At 58.3% G+C, this 17,717-nt stretch overlaps 1 protein-coding gene across 1 annotated transcript in view; it reads left to right on the plus strand.

Annotated features, from left to right (window-relative positions):
• FAM53B (family with sequence similarity 53 member B) overlaps positions 1–17,717 on the plus strand; it is a 75,877-nt gene that overhangs the window by 17,906 nt on the left and 40,254 nt on the right. Inside the window, exons 2-3 of the mRNA XM_081158662.1 lie at positions 6,560–6,824; positions 14,796–14,850. Of these exons, the coding sequence (XP_081014788.1) occupies positions 6,747–6,824; positions 14,796–14,850 (133 nt within the window). The 5' untranslated portion in view covers positions 6,560–6,746. The remainder of the gene's footprint in view (positions 1–6,559; positions 6,825–14,795; positions 14,851–17,717) is intronic.

Genomic DNA, 17,717 nt, shown 5'->3' on the forward strand with positions numbered 1-17,717 from the left:
CCCCTTGTTTGTGCTTCTCCATTTCGGTTTTTGTTTTTAATTTTTTTCTGCCACTCTTTTGTTTTTCCTGCTGTACTTGTAAATAGGTCTGACTGAAGAACAGGTCATGGTTGTCTTAGGCTAAGTGGCTTACGGTCTCAGTAGATTATCCCTGGGGCCCTGGCTGCGTCTCTCCAGCCTGCCCCTGCCCTCTCTCCCTCGCCCGGCTTGGAGGAGGCGGCGCCGTGGAGCTGCTCTCGGTGAGTACTGGTCTTCCCCCCCGCTTTCCCGGGCTTCGTTTCCTACCGAGTGCTCAGCGGATCCTGGTCCGCAGCAGGCTCCTCATCCATAGCGTTCTGCGGGTTAAAATGACAGGAATGGGAGCAAGAATTACGGGAGGGCTTAGAGGAAACTCGCCTGTCCGTTACTTCTGGTTGATAAATGAGCTCCTGACAAGCCGTGCAGGCAGCTGGCTTCAGTTTCATGAAGCAGTGTGGGCTGCCTTGCTCCCCTGTTCAGATTTGTTTTGGCTCTGGATCTCCACACTTTCATGTCTCTGAGTAATGTCATCCCTCCCCCTCCTCCTGAAATGTTAGTGGCTTAAAAAAAAACCCAGCAGAAAATCCCCGTGACACTGAGAGTGACTGTAATTAAGGCCCAGAGATCAGAGTCCCAACTTGGTCTCTCAGCTCATTGCACTGTTGCGGTTTTCCCTCTATTAAGAGAGCCTCATGGGGGCCCAGGCCACCTTGTCAGCCAAGGGCACTAGGTGGTCCCTTTCTAACCAGGTAATGTGACTGCTAGTCCTTCCCCCAGTGTGGGCCTTGGTGGCCTTTGATTACCTAGAGGGACTAGGCCAGGGAATAGATATTCATCTAGTTACTGGAGAAAACACCATCAGGACACGCCTTGCTCTGGGGCCAGTGATAGGGACAGGTGAGCAGCAGGTACTTTCCATGCCAGCTGTGTGGCTTGAGTCAGGTCCTTGAACCCCTCGGAGCCCAGTGTCCTCACCTGTCATATGCAGATGGGATCCTGAGTGAACAGGAGACTCAGCACTGGATTCAGACGTCCTTCAGCCCGTCCCTGGAACGCCTGCTGCATGGCTCCTGCTCCAGCTGCTCGGGCTGAGGCTGGGAAGACGGGATCTCTGTCAGCCAGTTTACAAGCCTTTCCTGAGGCCTGCTCTCTGCTCAGACTGGTGCTCGTCTAAGGACATCAGGACATCTGGGGACATTTTGTAGGGTGCCCCCACCCTAGAGGGTCTCACCTCCTGACCTTCCACCCGAGCTGGTAGAACAGGGATAACTTCTCACACGTTATACGGGGAACGTAAGCCGGGCGAGGTGATCGCCCGCGCAGGGCCCTGCAGCCTGCCCGGGACTGCGCTGGCTCCGGAAGTGTGGCTGCAATTCCTGGGCAGCCGGGTGCCTCAGGCTGAGCCGTACAGAGGAGGGGGTGCCGCGAACCCAGTGTCTGAGTGCCCGCGTTTGTCCGCTGAACTGAGAAATCAGATGCTTACGGGGTAACGATGAATTCACAGATCCCGGAGTAGACGGGGTAAGACAGGGACTTGGGGGTTCAGCAGATGTGTCTTGAATCCTTGTTTTAACTTTCACACCTGGTTGGCCTGGGCCTCAGGTCATCCCTCTGTGAAATGGGATGGTAAGGTGCCCACACGTAGTGTCCTCTGAGGTTGCCGTGAGCTTTGGGCCTGGTGCTGTCACTATGGCTGTTTTGTTAAAATGGATGGGGGACCTTTTTTCTGCCAAGGGCTGTTTGGATATTTATAACATCATTCTTGGGCTATACAAAATTATCAACTTAAAAATTAGCTATGAAAAAGCTCCTAGATTTATTAAATTTCAAGTCCCGTCTCTAGTTGCCTTGGCAGGACTGGACCAAATGATTGTGTCCCCTGTTATTTCTGTAAATACAAACCAAGAAGATAAGAGAAGAATGGTTTTAAAAAAATGTATTTTTTTCTGGACACTGCCTCTGTTGGGAACTTCCTTCAGTCAGGAGTATTTGGTGTTGAGCACGTCCTTGGTGTGAAAACTGAAAACTGTTAGCTAGAGGAGTTTCGCGTGTCTCTGTCGTTCTGTTTTGCAGGGGGCGAGGCACTGTGGTCTTTTATCCGTGATTTTTGCATGGGACCGAGGACCGGGACCTGGGCGGCGGGCGGTAGTTTCCGTGTCCCAGAGCAGTCTGGAAACGCACACTCACCAGGCTCTCTTTCCAGCAGCACTCAGTCTGGAAAATATGGCTCTTGATACAGTTCCTGGGCAGCATTTAACTTCTCAGATGCAGGGTTAGTTCCTTTCTGTGGCAGGCGTACCCTGACTCGCCCACCTCGGGGCCTGCTCGGCCCTCTCTCCTTGGCTCGTCCCCGGGTGTGGCAGAGGCAGTGTGACCCGCTATGACGCGCATGTCCCCAGATGTGCATACATTTGCCTCTGGGTCCTGCCTGCAGACGGCTTGTGTCACTGGCTGAAGCCACGGGAGTTGGAGGGTGCACATGGCCTTCCCGAAGGCCTTGCACAGTTTCTTTTCTCGGCCCATGGCCTCTGCTTAAGGGGACAGGGAAATGAAGGCTCTGAGAAGAAGGGCTTCCTCAAGCCATCAGGAAAGTCGCTGCCGGTGGCCAAGGTCATGTGTAGGTTTTGCTTTGAGCAGGGCTGCGAAATATTCTGCTGCTAAAAAACTAACTTGCAGCCCAGCCGGGCGTGGCTCAGCAGTTGAGCATCGACCTAGGATCCAGGAGATTGCGGTTCGATTCCCAGTCAGGGCGCATGCCCGGGTTGTGGGCTCGATCCCCAGTGGGGGGCATGCAGGAGGCAGCCGGTCAATGACTCTCTCATCATTGATGTCTCTACTCTCTTTCTTCCTCTCTCTGAAATCAATAAAGATATATTTTTAAAAATAAATAAATAAAAACGAACTTGCAGGACTGTAAACACCCGAGAAAGCTGCTAAAAGAAGGAAACGTCACCATCTCTGCTTCCCAGCGTGGTCAGTGTCTGTCGGAGGGGTGGCCCTTCAGAGTGCGTGGCAGAAGCTTTTTGTAAACGTCTTTAATCTACTTCAGAGTGACACAGGTTTTTAGAGGTGATACTTTTTTTTTTTTTGCATATCCAAGTGCATTTGGCCTGCACCAGGCAGGGTTCCCCTCTGCGGGGAGCTGGGAGTCTCTCCCACAGTGAGATCAGACAGCTGGGTTCAAGGGTCGCAAACGAACCAAAGCACCTTGAAGGCTGCAGAGCGAAAGCAAGAAAGTTTCACGTCAGGAAGGAGTCGAGAGAGCAGAGCTGTCCCCCGTCCCCCGCGGTGGCAGAGAGAGTGGCCCGGGAGGCAGACCTGGACTCACGTCTTGCCCTTGCCCCTGCCTGCCGGGGGATCTCAGGCAACCACTGGATTTACTTTCTTGGAGCCTCATTCTCTCATCTGGAAAATGGGAGTGCTGCCCACAGCTCGTCCTGTTCATAGGACCGTGAGGTGATTCAGTGAGAAGAGCTGGCCCCTGGTTGGTGCCCAGGGAGGCGGGAGGTGGAGGCAGGGAGCGTGTTGTGTGGGGCACGGGGATGGAGGCGGCTCTGGAGGCTGGGTTCCACGGTGCCGGATCCTGGGCCTTTGCCCACGGCGGGCACCGTTGCTCGGTGCCTTCCGACCGACACTGTGTCCCCTCCCACGCTGCAGTCCTGGCTCCGGGCACAGTACTGGGGCTCTCAGGGCTGTCCTCACACAGACGCACTCTTGGGTTAAGGACTTTGGGGGCGCCCGGGCCCTCTGCCACCACACCTGCAGCCCGGGAGCGTGCGGGTGGTCGGGGAGGTGGAGTCACGGGTCAGCGGGAAGTGTGACTTGGCCCTTCCTTTCTCGATGGGAATCCTGGGGAGATGAGTCACGGATGGGAGGCTCCTGGGGTCTAAAAGGCGTCGCGCGCACTGGGTGAAATACGGCGCGCCAGGCCTTCTCTCCATCCAGAACCGCGTCCGTTCCCGAGGCTGCCGTAGCTGTGGGACCGGTAGCTGTGGGACCGGCCGGGCTGTGCCCCCTCTTGCCCTTTTCACGCCAGTGGGTCTTGGAGAGTGTTCCTATCTGTACCGGTAAAGCTGCCTCGTTGAAGTTGTGGTGAAGGGGACGAGCTGTCCCGTGCGTAACGATGCCGGGATTTGTGTAGCCCGTTCCCTGTTGATGGGCACCTAGGTTGTCCCCACACACAGGCAGTGCTGTGTGTCGCTGGCCCCTGCGGAGGGCTCTGCTCAGGACTCTGCGCCAGCGTCCCCTCCCCGCCTGCCTGCCTGCGGTGCCTGCGTTCCCGGCACTCTCTTGCCCTGACCCTGAGGACTGGGATTGTCCCGGACTTTCTCTCTTCCTTCAGTGTTTGCTGCCCCCCCCCCCCCCCCCGTAGTTCCCTGGTGCTCCAGTCCCCAGCCCCCTGCTGCCTCTGTGGCCCTGGGGTCCTGCAGGGGCTCCAGTGGGGACAGAGTGAGAGCCAGGGCGCCTCTTTCAGCTTTGCGCTTGGTGCCTAGCGGCTGCCTCGGATGCACTGACCTGTTTCCATGGCAATAGGCTTCCACAGCATCATTCTTGCTGGCCACCTACTGTTTCACCGGAGGGATGGGCCCTAGGACAGCCGGTCCCCTCCTGATGGATCTTAGTATTTAAAAAAAAACTTGATGAAATTCCCCTTTGAAAAATTTGAAAGGACAGATGCTTGGGTGCCCATTGCTGAGAAAGGATGGGGCCCCACAGGCTCCCCCATGGAATGACTGACGGTCGAGACTGTTAATTGAGCATTTCCTCCCGTGAGCAGGGGTTGCTCACCCGGCCGGGGCTTGGGTTCTGTTTTCATGTGACGTAGTAACCTTCTGAGGCAGCCACACTGTCCCTGTTCCACGGAGAGGGAAACCGAGGCTCGGACAATAACTTAGCAAAGGTGATCAGACAGTACATTTCAAGAGCTGGGATTCCAGCCCAGGTGTGCCCGCCTGGGACCTGGGTTCGTAACCATGGAGGCCCCCTGCCCCGTGAGGGAAGAAGAAAGTAGGGCCTCAGGCCAGTGGCTGGCCGCCCCAAGATGGAATCAAGGCTGCACCCAAAAAGGAGATGGCCCCCGCCAGGCCTTGCCTCTACCACCGAGGAGGCACAAAGGGCCCCTTTCACGGGACGGTCCACGAGCACCCCTCCGGCCACTCTCCCGCCCGCTGGCTCCCGAGCCAAGTGTCCGGGGTCTGGCAGGCATTTCTGGCTTGGCCGTCTGGCCCCAGCTCAGGAGCGGTCTGAGGCTCTTCTGGAGCAGCTTGCCCGCTGTCAGAACGCGGCGCTCTGGCTCGACGTGGTGCCGAAACTGCGCAGGGTCCCCTGGCGGAGCCGGGAGCCCGTGGACCTCACCGGGCCTCCCTCCCCAGCGGTCAGGCCTCCGACTGTGTATTGATTTCCCCCCTCCCCTCCCTGCCTCTGCACTCTGGATGAACCTTGTTTCGAAGAACAGTGGAAGGTAATCTTCCTGTGCATGCCAGCTGGCCCGTAATTGAGCAATTTCAATAGCACCCACTGTAAAGTCTAATCGAAGTAAACAGGAAAGTATGATTTACAGTCTGGGCAGCAAGTAAATACCAGGGCGCAATGAGTTTACACAGAGCAGCAGACTCACAAACATTTTCCCGCACGGAGCAGCTTGTTTTTAATTACAGATTAGGAGTGGCCTTTCTACGCGTTGTTATCATCACTAGTTTTGACTTTCTGACGGTGACCTTCAGGTATCCACGTGACTTTCGTTGAAGGTGTCACCGCAGAGGGGTGGGATGGGAAACGGGATCAGAGGAGTTCATTGGTTAAGGCGACTCTTCCAGCCTGGACTGGAGGCCGCGTTCTTGGTGATTATTTGGCGGGAGATCATGGTGGACAGGGGAGGAGGTGTGACCAGCTGTGCAGAGTGACCATGGGGGGGGTCCTGCCGCTGCTGGGAGCTGAGTGGTACGGGTGGGCCCTGCGAGGTCTGTGACTAGGTTTGCCTCATCCTGGGGAAGGGAGCAAAGCTACACAGGCCCCCAGCGTTCAGACGTGTCATTGTGGAGGTGTGATCCTTCCGAGGATGGGAGTCACGTGCCTTTACATGGGTCCTCCCGAGTTTCCCAGGAGCTTCTGTTCACATCTGGGTGCGGAAGACTAGCCACCTTGCTGACTGGGTCCACTGCTGCCTGTCGGCTGTGTGAGGGCTGACTCCGGGGCCAGTGCGTGTGTGACCCCCAGCCTTGGTGGGCAGACAACTGAGCTGTCTGTAAAGCCAGCTCAGTGTAAGGTGTCACACGACTCGATTATACTTGGGGAATGGCAGGTTGTGAGACCCTAAGATATGTCTGAAAGGTGTCACGTGGCTGAACTGAGGTTCATCGTTGGACCTGTCAGGGTGTGGTGGGAGGGGACCCCGAGAAGGTGATCCTGGCTTTTGAGGCCCTCCCAGGATGTATGTCCTTCAGCAGGGAGGCAGGCCCGGCGTGGAGGGAAGGGGGCAGCTCTCTCTGGGCCCTGGTCTTCCCCAGTCCTAAATCCTTCTGCCATCCTTCTGTCTTCCCAGGGAGGTGACCACACTTGGCCATTTCCTGCAAGGGCCCTGCCCCAAGAGTGAGCGGCCAATGGGGAGCTGGTTCTGCTGACATCAGTCACCTGGGAGGTGCCCAGGAGATCACGTCTGCCCGAGTCTGCCCAGCGGAAGATGGCTCGTGCCCACCCTGGGACAGAGCCCAGCTCCTGAGGTCCCTACCATGGTGATGATCCTGAGTCAAAGCCGCGACTCCCAGGGCGCCGACTGTGTAACGTGCAGGACCTTCGCCTCTGAGCTGGTAAGGGCCCGTGGACTTTGTTTCTCTTCCGAGGCCCGATGTCCCGCCCGGGCTGTGGACGGAGCACACAGGCCTCACAGACTGCGCCCAGAGTGCCCGAGAGCAGCTCTGTGCTCTCTGTGGGACGTGGCCACTGGGGCGGGGGTGGCGCAGGGAAACCCCAAGCCTGGTTGAGAACTTGCAGGAAGGAGGGAGCCGGCCCGGCCCGGAGCCTTCCGCTGAGTGAGGTAGGCCGGCTGGGCCGGCACCTTGTCAGTAATACCGAGCGTGGTTCTGCCGCCCCCGCCAGACCGAGACCCACATTCCTTCTTGTCTCCGCCCGGTAAGGGGAGGTGGCACCCTGCGTGGGGCCCAAGATAAGGCCATGCCTCTGAAGGGTGGTGCAGGGTGAGAGTGGCCGCCTCAGGAATGCCAGGAGTGGGAGACGCTGGAAAAAGAAGGTGCAGTCCGGTGGCCAGCGTGGTGGGCCGCGGTGACAGCTGCCCTCCGGCTGCCCCTGCCAGAGTTGTCCTCTGAACAAATGGCGTGGGGGCTGGGCCTGAGAGGCAGATAAGCCGGCTGTCAGAGTGAGAACAGAGCAGCCTCCTGTCCCCTGCTCAAGGAGCAGGAAGAAGTCCCATCCAGCACAAGCATCCCGTGGAGGGTTTCTGTAGATGGGACCATCCCCCTAACTCTTTGCAGTGTCTGTGGTCTGCAGGGGGCCTGCTGTCAGGGTCACGTTGCCCAGTGCCCCTCCTGGCACTCCTCACATCCCCCAGGAGCTCCCACGCTAGCACCCTCGTGGGCTCCCTCTATGACCGCTCACCAGCAACCAGGCCGAGAGCAGGCTGGTGGGACCCTCGCCCTCCCAGGAGCTTGCAAAAGCCACCGAGACCTGTGTCCACTCCACAGGCCTTGACAGAGCACCTTGGGTGTGTCAAGCATTGGGCTGGACAGATTGCACAAACAGAGATGAGTCAGGGCTCTGCCCATCGCACGGCCCTTCTGAATTGCATTTAATATATATCTGCAATTAGATGTCTCTCAGCATCCCCGCTGGTGCCATCCTCTCTCGCCCGGATTCTTGTGGGAACTGGTCCCCTGCTCCTGGCTGTTTCAGCCTGTTCCCTGCCCGCAGCCAGAGGGAACATAGATCTGTCTCCTCTCAGAGCCTTGTACTGGCCTCCCATTCAGGCCGAGCAGACCCACAGCCCTTCCTAGGATGTACCAGGCCCCGCACACACTGGCCCCCATGACCACTCTGCTCTCTCTCTGCTGCTCCCCCAAATTCACTCTGCTCAGGCCGCCCTGGCTCGTTGCTCAAACACAAGCCTGACTCAGGGCCTTTGTACATTTTCCCTGGCCTGCAAGACCTCCCCTGAGCAGGACTCTCCCTCCCTCCCTTTCTTCTTTGGCCAGTCTGTCTAAAATTGAGTTCCACTACCACACTCCCCTCCCCCCATTATACATGCTTTTCCAGTCTCTCTTCCACTGAGGCACTTTCCAACCTTGGGTCTCGTGTACTGAGCGACTCCTGCTCTAGAACTCGGGCTTCATTAAGGCCAGGCGCTTTGTCTCTTGCTTGTTGCTGAGCACCCAGCACCTAAGACGGGTCCTGGTGCACGGCGGTGCCCAGTGGACATTTGTGGAGTGAACGCGGGTTCCCGTGCCCAGCTGCTGCTCAGCTCGCTGTCGGTTCGGTCCCTCTCTGGCTGCTGCTCCGTCATGGCCGAGGCTGCTCTGTTTTCTGTTGTCGATGGGTGTTTTCCTGCAGAGTCTAAAGCACATGTCTAGAGTAGCTCTGACCAGAAAGGAATGGCCTTCGGGGTGAGGGCCTTCTGCAGGCCCCGGGGGAGGATCCCTGCCCCGTTCCAGCTGTGCCGTTGGCTCAGCTGCCGCTGAACTCGGTCCCGTCTTAGGGCGGACCTGGCTGGGGTTGGCTGTGGAGCCGGTTCCAGGGCACGTGGGCCCAAGGTCAGCTGAGCTGCTCTTCAAATAGACGTGGACTGAGCTCCTGCCAGGAGGAGCGTGGCCGCCCAGCCCTAGCCAGGGAAGGAAGACTCATCTCAGAAAGAAAAGGGAAAGGAAGTCAGGGGAAGCCAGTGGGTCATTGAAAGGGGCTCTGCTGTGTGCACTCCTGCTGGTTTCGGGTCAGGGTCTTCCTTTCCTCCAAGACCCCCTCTCCCCTTCGTGGATAGTCAGCGGCTGCTCCGGGCCCAGAGCCACCCAGCTGTCCCCTCTTCCCTGCCCTTGACTCCCAGATGTTCACGTCAGCTGTGGGAGCAGCCCCCTTCGGAGAGGGGCTTTCATTGTCAGTGTGTCGGTGCCTCACAGGTAGTTGGGCACAGCCCAGGCCTGGCCTGGTTCTGTCTGTGTGGCACCAGTGGGAGCACAGTGTGGGGGGGGAAACAGGGCAGTGTGGGCAGGGGGCTCGGCTGCCTCCAGCAGCCTGGGCGGGAGGTGTGCTCTGTGCGGCCTTGTAGAGGTCCCAACACCCCTCCCTTCCCTGGAGCCTCCCCCTGGGCGGGGCAGGGGTATGTCTGTCTCTACCCTGTTCTATAGACAGGAAACTGGCCTGAGACCCCCAGGGCTGGGGTGGGGGGCAGGTCACACAGCTCACAGGCAGGGTGCCAGGACCTGGACGCTCCTTCCAAGTCCAGGCCCTTGTCCTGCACCCGAGACCTCCACACATGCCCAGCCCTGCTCCGGGGCTGCAGTCTCTCAGGCCTTGGTTAGGCCTCCTGGGGGAGGCACGAACTAAACAACCCCAGAAGGACCCCAAATAATCTCAGTCTGGTGATGACATGCACTAGATGGAATGTCAGATAAACCGATGGGAGGACTTGCTCTGAGTGGGGAGCAGGTTGAGAGGAACCTAGAGGGGGTTTCGCTCCAGCTGGTTGAGCAGTAACCTCCTCATGTAAATGTCATCAAGATAATAGCAGCAGAGAGGGAAGAGCTGCTTTTGTTTTCTAATCAGACTAAGAAGGTAACAGAAGTGGGGATTTAAGGTTAAAAAAGAAAATGTGAGTCACCACAGGCCACCTTGGAATCAGGGGACCAAGTCCCAGAGGCACAGCTGTGAGGAGAGAAAGTCTAAAACCGAAGGGGAGAGTCCCCTCGAGGCCACCTGGGGGTCTTAGGCCCGCAGAGCTCCTCTGAGGCCTGGACAGCCCCCTCCCGGCCGTCCTTTTTCTAAAAATGAAACTCTGGTGACAACGTGATTGCCCCTATTCCCAGGGGAGATGAAGGGACACAGAAAAAAAGCACGGACGAGGGCTGGGCGCCTTGCCTTTCCCAGGGAGAGGTTGCCGGGGCCCCGCCTGGCTTGGCTTGCACAACGGGCAGCGACGACTGCCGGTTCCCCTTTCCCCCACCGCGACGCCCGCCGCTCTGCCCGGCGGTCGGCTCTTCCTCCTGCTTCTGACATCGGCCGCTCTGCTGGCAGGCCGCCCGGACATCTGACCTCGGGGATGTCGTTCCCCCAGCTCCTCCCCGCACGCCCACGCTCAGGCCCAGGGCGGGTTCTCTCACTCCGGAGTGACCATCTCCCCTGGCCAGGCCCTGCCTCCTTTCCCCTGCAAGTCTCCTAGCCCCCTCTGAAGTCTGGAGGCCAGAAGGCCCTGGGGGTGCGCTGCTCCGGGGTGGGGGGCGGAGTGTGCTGTCAGGTGGCCCCCTTTTCCCCAGTCTCAAGGCATTTCCCACAACAGCCCACACTGGTTTGGGGAGCAGGGCCTTCTTTCTCTGCCTGTCAGATGAGAATACAAGGCTAAGCGACTTGCCCAGTTGGAAGAATTAGTTGCTACATCAGGCCTGGCACCCAGCTCTCTGGGCTCCAAGGGTCTTCCTGCTCCCGGTGACCGGAAGCTGGCATCGGGGTCAACAGCCCCACCCAGGATCCCTGGCTGCCGTGGGCTGGACTGAAGCTTGAACTCAGAAGTCAGGGTTCAAGTCAGCCCAATCCCTTTTCTTTAAGGGGCCCACCCCGGGCCTGAGCTAACCCTGAGCCTGGGAGCCAGGCCCCTGCCGCGTCTCCATTTGCATCTTTGAGAGCCTCCGCCCGAGGCGCCCCTCCTTTCTCAGCTTCTCTTTTCTCCCGGGCCGGCTCTCCCTTCTGCTTTCGGCCGCCACGGCCTCATCGCGTCGTGCTTCGGAGGCTGGGGCACCCCGCTTGTTCCCCTCACGTGCATGAGTGGGAGCTTGTCTGGGAGGCATTGTGGTTCCCTGTGACCCTGCGCCAGGAGGAGGAAACCGTGACGTGCTCGCCTCAGTTGGGAGCCTGCAGAAGAAAGTTAGGGAGAAGCGTGGTCAGGGGCAGACGGGAGCCCTGCCGTCTTTCTGTCCCAGCGAGCGCCTTGTTACAGAGAGACCTGAACTGTGTCTTTACTGCAGTCAGGGTCCCTGAAGCCTCCGTTTCACTGGCAGCTTTAGCCTTTCCCATGGAGGACCAGATTCCAGAACCTTCTCTTGTGATCTAAGGAATCTGACAGAGACCAGGCCCTTCCCTGGGGGAGGCTTCACACTGGGAGGAATACCCGGGGGGCTGTGCTCGTTGACTGGTCCCTGCCGACAGCAGGCACTGTGCGCACAGAGCGTCTCCTGAGACCTCAGCGGGTGAGCCCCCAGGGCCTGTGTGGGTCATCACACAGCCATCGCTCACCTTCCACGCAGTGCGTGCAGAGGGTCCGCAGGGTCGAGAGGCTGTGGGTGCAGAACTGCCCAGACCTTCGGGAATTTTATCATACATGGGGTACCGGGGTACCCTGGCAGTAAAACGGCTCCCGACAGCCTGGAGCCCAGCGGGAACCCGGTGTTGGGTGCTGGGAAATCCGCCAGTGGCCAGGGGTGCCTGGGCCTGACTCCCTCGGAGGCCGACGGGTGTGGATGCTCCGGCCTGCTCACCGTGGGTGCAGCCTCGGACGGGGCTCAGGGACCAAGGTGGGGCCCCTGGTTGCTTTTTTCCCCCTTTAGCTGCCCTAGTGGGAGGCCCCAAGCCGAAGGAGAAGTATTAGCCCATGGCTATGTCACGCCTTAGGTTGGCCTTAAGGCGGCCACCGTCCTGTCAGTCTGCGTTTCTCCATAGTTACTCCCATGGACACTGTCCACACACGTAAACCAGTCTGACCGACTGGACCGTCCTGAAGAGAAGGGAAAGAAAGAGAAGCCTGCATTTTGTAAACACAAAAAACACCTCAAAAACCAAAAAGGTAGACTGCACTGTAAATGTCTTTTTGGCTAAGCGGGTGTCACTGAGAAATCCTTCCTCGCGGCTCTGAGCACCTCTGCCCAGACCTCTGTCGCTTTAGCAGATCCTCAGTAGCTGAGCCACAGGTTACTTACCCGTGAGCCTGTGCAAGCTCAGCACGAGGCCGGCCAGGGCTCCTCCGTTGTAGGTGACAGACCGTCTCCGGCTAACTTACGGCAAAAGAGAATTTGCTGGAGCGCTGGGAGAGGACTGTAGGACTGGGGGAGAGCTGATGAATGAACCCCTGGAAAGGGCAGGGACGGGGCAGCTCGGGGGGCTGTGGAAGCAGGTGCTCACGGTAGGATGCGGGCGTTCCCACTGGGTGAGCCAGCCCCAGCCCCCGCTGTGTCCAGGAGCCAGAGCCTCAAAGCCAGGAGGGGTCTGGTCGGCCACACCCGTGTCCTGTGCCCACCCTGTGCCAGGGGAGATCGAGGTGCAATCCTAGCACCATCTTTTAGCAGAAGTAGGGCCACACCACCAGTCTGTCAGTTTTCCTTGTTTGACTAGGTGACCTGGAGTGGGGTTCCCCTACAACAAGGGACCTGGGAAGGGGTTCCTTCAGGTTGTAAAATCGCAGTGTTAGCCATTGCTGGTCCACTGTGTCCTCAGATGCAGGGTCAGAGGCCACTCGAGGAGCCCGGGCCGACCTGGGGTCCCCGACTGCCTGCCTGGTGCTCTCTCCCCTTCCCCACCGAGTGTTGACCTGGTGTGAGCCCAGCGACTTGGAGAGGCAGCAGGTCCGCCCAGTGAAAATCCGTTTCCACTGGCCTCACTTCCTTGGGGCTGACAGGTGGCCGTGGCAGCCGACGGCAGGTAGTCCCGTGGTGCCCACTGTGTGCTGGGAATGTTGTGGACAAGACAGCTGCCTCTAGAAGCTCAGGTCTCGGGAGGTCAGACCATAGGCACAGAAACAAATGAACTGATGGGGGGGCCCAGCCCCCAAACAAGGTCATATGGAGACGAGCATGGTGGGGAAGCCACTGAGGAGGCCCCCACGGAGGTCCTGCGGTGGCAGCAAGCTGGGCCGTCCTGCCGCCGAGCTGCGTGGGGGGGGGGTAGGCTGCACCTAGCGGGGCTGAGGGCTGGGCTTGGCTCACTTGGGCCTGGTGGGCTGTTCGAGCGGGCGGCCTGGGTTTTATTCTGGTAGCTGTGGGAGGTTGCTGGAGGGTGGTGAGCAGAGGAGCGGCGTTGGCTGGCCCCTGCTGGCTATGGGTCAGGGCTGGCCCCTGACCTCCCCTGCAGCCCCACTCTCTCTGTTGTGTGAGGGTTGTCTGCTTGACTGTGACCCTGTGACCTCCGTGAGGTGTGAGCTTCCTGGGGGCCAGGGCGGGCATCCGTCACCTCTTTGCCCCTGGCTGGTCAGGATGGACCCTGAATAACCTGATTGGATCATCACCTATGTGACTGAGGACAAAGGTCCCTGAATTGGGCAGCTGGGGACGGGTGGGGAGCTGGTGCCAGGCACTCGGCACCCTCTTATCTGGGTGGGCCAGGTGTTCCTGTTGGCCCCACCCTCACCCTTCCAGGCCTTAAAGAACCAGGGCCTGGGCTCCTCTGGGGACTTGAGCCGTCTGTGACCAGCCGGGTCCTGGGGCTGGGAGCTTCCTTCACTGTTCTTGGTCAACCATAGCATGGCCCGCATGAGTAGTTCCTAGTGCAGGTTTGCGGATGGATGGATGGATGGATGGATGGATGGATGGATGGATGGATGGAAGGATGGATGGATGGATGGATGGATGGATGGGTGGGTGGATGGGTGGATGGATGGGTGGAAGGATGGATGGATGGGTGGATGGATGGGTGGGTGGATGGATGGATGGATGGATGGATGGATGGATGGATGGATGGATGGGTGGGTGGATGGGTGGATGGATGGGTGGAAGGATGGATGGATGGGTGGATGGATGGGTGGGTGGATGGATGGATGGATGGGTGGATGGATGGATGGATGGATGGACGGATGAGTCTTTGGAATACTTCTTCCTAAGGCCACAATGGGCACAGTCTCCTCGCCAGAGGTCAGGGCAGGCCTCTCAGCTTGGGCCTCAACTAGCACAGGGAACCCGGGAATGGTCTGAGCTCAGGTTTCTGTGTAGCTGCAGAGCAAGTGCCTGGACTCAGGGCCCCGCTCGGCCTCCCCGGCCTGTTTTTCATCCTGTGGCCATAGTGTTCTGTTGGGACTAGGAGGGGTGGAGGGACAATGTAGAATGTCCCCAGTGGAAAGGGAGCCACTGTGGGAAGATAGTGCCAAGCAGCTCAGAAGCCATTGCTGTATGTTGAGAGCAGTGGTGACCTTCGAGTTTCGGTTTTGGTTCAGGGAGGATGCCTGGGGGAGGTGGAGGGCCTCTGTCGTCCACTCAAGGTCCTTCCTGCCACTGTGAGGTCCCCTCCGCTCCCAGCCTGGGCTGTGAGGAGGCCTCTTTTCAGCCCAGCTCCGTGAACTGCACACATCACACTCCTCCCTCCGTGGGGAAGCCCCAGTGTCAGAGGTCACGGGCTTGCTCGTGGGTGTGTGAAGCCTGTTCACTTGACAGGCTCCACACCTCCCTGGAGGCCCTGGATAGAGAGTCCAGGCTGGATGACGGGCCGATGCCTCCGTTAACACTCTCCTCTCCTTTCGCGAATCCGACGCGGCCAGGCAGTCGCCCCTCTGGTTGTGACTTAGTGAGGGCTCGGCGAGGGTCGTGTGCAGACGCGCCGCGCTTCTTATGACTCGGAGAGTGAATAGCTTTTCTGGTTGTTTTCAGCACACGCCAAAGAAGATGAGTCACGGACCGACACTTTTCTCTTGTGGAATTATGGGTGAGTAACTGAGGGGGGGCGCCGCCCTTCCCTAGTCCCTCTCAGGCCCGAGTCCTGCAGGTGAGGCCCGAAAGCACGTTCTGGACGCAGGCACACCGAGCAGCCGCCGGGACTCCTGTGTGTGTGAACGGTTTTGGTCCCAGCGGTGCAGGGCGCTGTGGGGCCAGGTACTGGTGTGTGGTTTACAAACGTAATTCCAAGTACACCGAGAACGTCTGTCTGATGATGAAAGTCACCACGCTCACTTTTGTTTTTGTTTTTGTTTTGTTTTGTTTTGTTTTTAAATATATCTTTATTGATTTCAGAGAGAGGAAGGGAGACGGAGAAAGAAAGATAGAAACATCAATGATGAGAGAGTCATTGATCGGCTGCAGCCCGCTATCCGGGCATGTGCCCTGACCGGGAATCGAACCCTGATCGCCTGGATCCTAGGTCGACGCTCAACCGCTGAGCCATCCCCGGCTGGGCACCACGCTCACTTTTTGAATTCAGAAAATGCACCATAGTGTAAACTGAAGTGTCCCATAGCCCCAGTACCCAGTGATAACTACTATTACGTGTTTGTGTATTTTTATGTTTTTTGCATTTTTTTCCTAGCCAAGTCCATGATGAACATAGTACGTAAAATTATGTACAAGAAAATATTTCTTGCCCTGGCCGGTGTGTCTCAATGGTTAGAGCCTCATCCTGTGCACCCAAGGGTTGCAGGTTTGATCCTCAGTCCTGGTTGGGGCACTTGCAAGAGGCAACCAGTCGATGTATCTCTCCCATGTTGATGTTTCTTTCTCTTTGCGTCTCCCTTCCTACCTCCCATCCACATATGTGTGTGTGTGTGTGTGTGTGTGTATATATATATACACACACACACACACATACCTTTTTCCTTATACTTTTCTCAGTAGTAGTTACCATCGTTTCCCGGCAGCATTAAAATGGACCATTCCACACATTTAAATGAGTTTATTGCCCTGCACTGTGTGGATGTATCAGATGTGCTTCATGATTGAACTGTTGCTTGGTTGTTGGGCGGAAGGCTGTTTGTTGGTGTTGTGAGCAACAGTGACTAAGTGTCTGAGCCAGGTCTGCCTTCGGGATTATCCCTTAGAACGGCTCCCAGGACTGGCATAGAAGGCCGCAGGGCAAGGGCGGTCCTGAGGTTTGCCCACACCGCTGACAGGCTCCCAGGAAGGCTGCCTCCCCCGCTCTCACGCAGCATGGGTTACTCTTCCTCAGAGGGGCCGAGGAGGTGACTGGACCAACTAATGTTGATTTCTCATGCTCCGGATTCTGGGGCCTCTCTGGCCCAGGGCTTCCAGGAAGGCTTGTGCCACCACTTCTCCCGCCTCTTGTTTGCAGAGTGGCTCCTGAGGATCTGTCCCTTGTGGGTCCTGCCTTGCTCCTGCTCTGCAGCCTGGCGCCAGGGCACTGCCCGTTGGTAGAGGAGCAGCTGGGAGCAGCGTGGGCCTGTGGAATCCCCTTGTCCTGTCCCTTGGCATCTCTCTCGCACCTGCTTAGCTTTCTGTTGCTCAGCCCCTCCTTGATTCAGGAAGCCCTGGGCCCACCTGACAGTGTTTGTGTTCATCTCAGTGGCTGTTCCAGTCGCGGTTATTGTGTAGCTACAATGTATCAGGCACTTGTTGCAGGGATAGAGCTAATCGGCCCTCAGCCCATGTGCCTGAGCCTCGGTTTCCTCATCTTGCAGGTTGCAGGTGTTTGTAGGATTCAAAGAGACCGCAACCCACAGGAGGTGCCGGCTCAGTTCCTCCGGCCTCTGGGCCTTTCCTGCCCTCACCGAGGCGGGACCTCAGCTGTCCCAGGCTTTCCCAGGCCTGTGCACTGGTGGAGGCTCAGGTGACCCTCCTGCCCGTTTTACCCGCGATTGAGGTGTGGCTTCGCCCTGGCCTGTAAACTGGGAGGGCATCCCAGGCAGTGAGACTTCATCTTAGGTGTACCTGCTTTTCAATAGCAGGGAAGAGAACACCCCGTGGGTCCTGCCAGACTTTTCAAGAGGGTTTTGGGCCCTTCCAGGGCTGGCCAGTGCTCAGCAGAGATAAAATGTCACATTATTATAATCACCAAACCCCCTGCCTGTCTCTTGGAGATAAAGGACTCGTGTTCTGGCCCTGATCAGCGGAGCTCTCCCGTGAGAGCCGGGGACAGCTCGGCCCTGTGACTCGGTCACTTCCCCCCTCAGCCCCCACGCAGGGTCCCAGCTGGAAGCCAGTACAGGCACGTTAGGGTGGGGAGGGCAGCGAGTGGCCTGTTTGCTTCCTCTTGAAACGCTGCCCTTTCAAGTAGCTCGGCCTCCTCTGCACGCACTCAGATGAAACGCCTCGCTAACAGCCGGTGCCCACAACAAGGTTTCTAAAGCACTGCACCCTGCTGGAGCACAGGCCCCTCCCCACCTTTCTGGCCCCCCCCCCCCCATTTTGGGAACTTGATACAAAGAGGTGGTTTTGTGCATTTGCACAGTGGAGGAGAGAACAGAGCTGGGCGAGGCGGGATGGGAGGCAGGCGGGGTGGAGCCCAGGATCCATCACCTCAGGGCTCCTTCCTGCAGAGCCCACGCTTTGCCTCTTGGTTTCCTTTGTCACCTCCCCGACCGTCCTCAGCACACCTGCGCTGAGCCAGGGCTTCCCCTGCAGACGTGTGAGGAAGAGCCACGTGCATCACTGGTTATTGCGTCTTTGACTCAGGAAACTTTGGTCAGGTGGCAGCCTCACAGGCGTGGCCCAGCCACCGGTCAGCGGGCCCAGCAGGTGGGCCAGGCTCTGTTGCTGGCCAGGATTTGTCGTGGGGGCCGCGAGGGTCCTGGCTGCACCTGAGAGAATTACTGAGGTGCGCTGGGGGAGGCTGGGGCTGCACAG

This window comes from Miniopterus schreibersii (genome assembly GCF_964146895.1).
Source record: "Miniopterus schreibersii genome assembly, chromosome: 14".
In the NCBI taxonomy this organism is placed as follows: domain Eukaryota; kingdom Metazoa; phylum Chordata; class Mammalia; order Chiroptera; family Miniopteridae; genus Miniopterus; species Miniopterus schreibersii.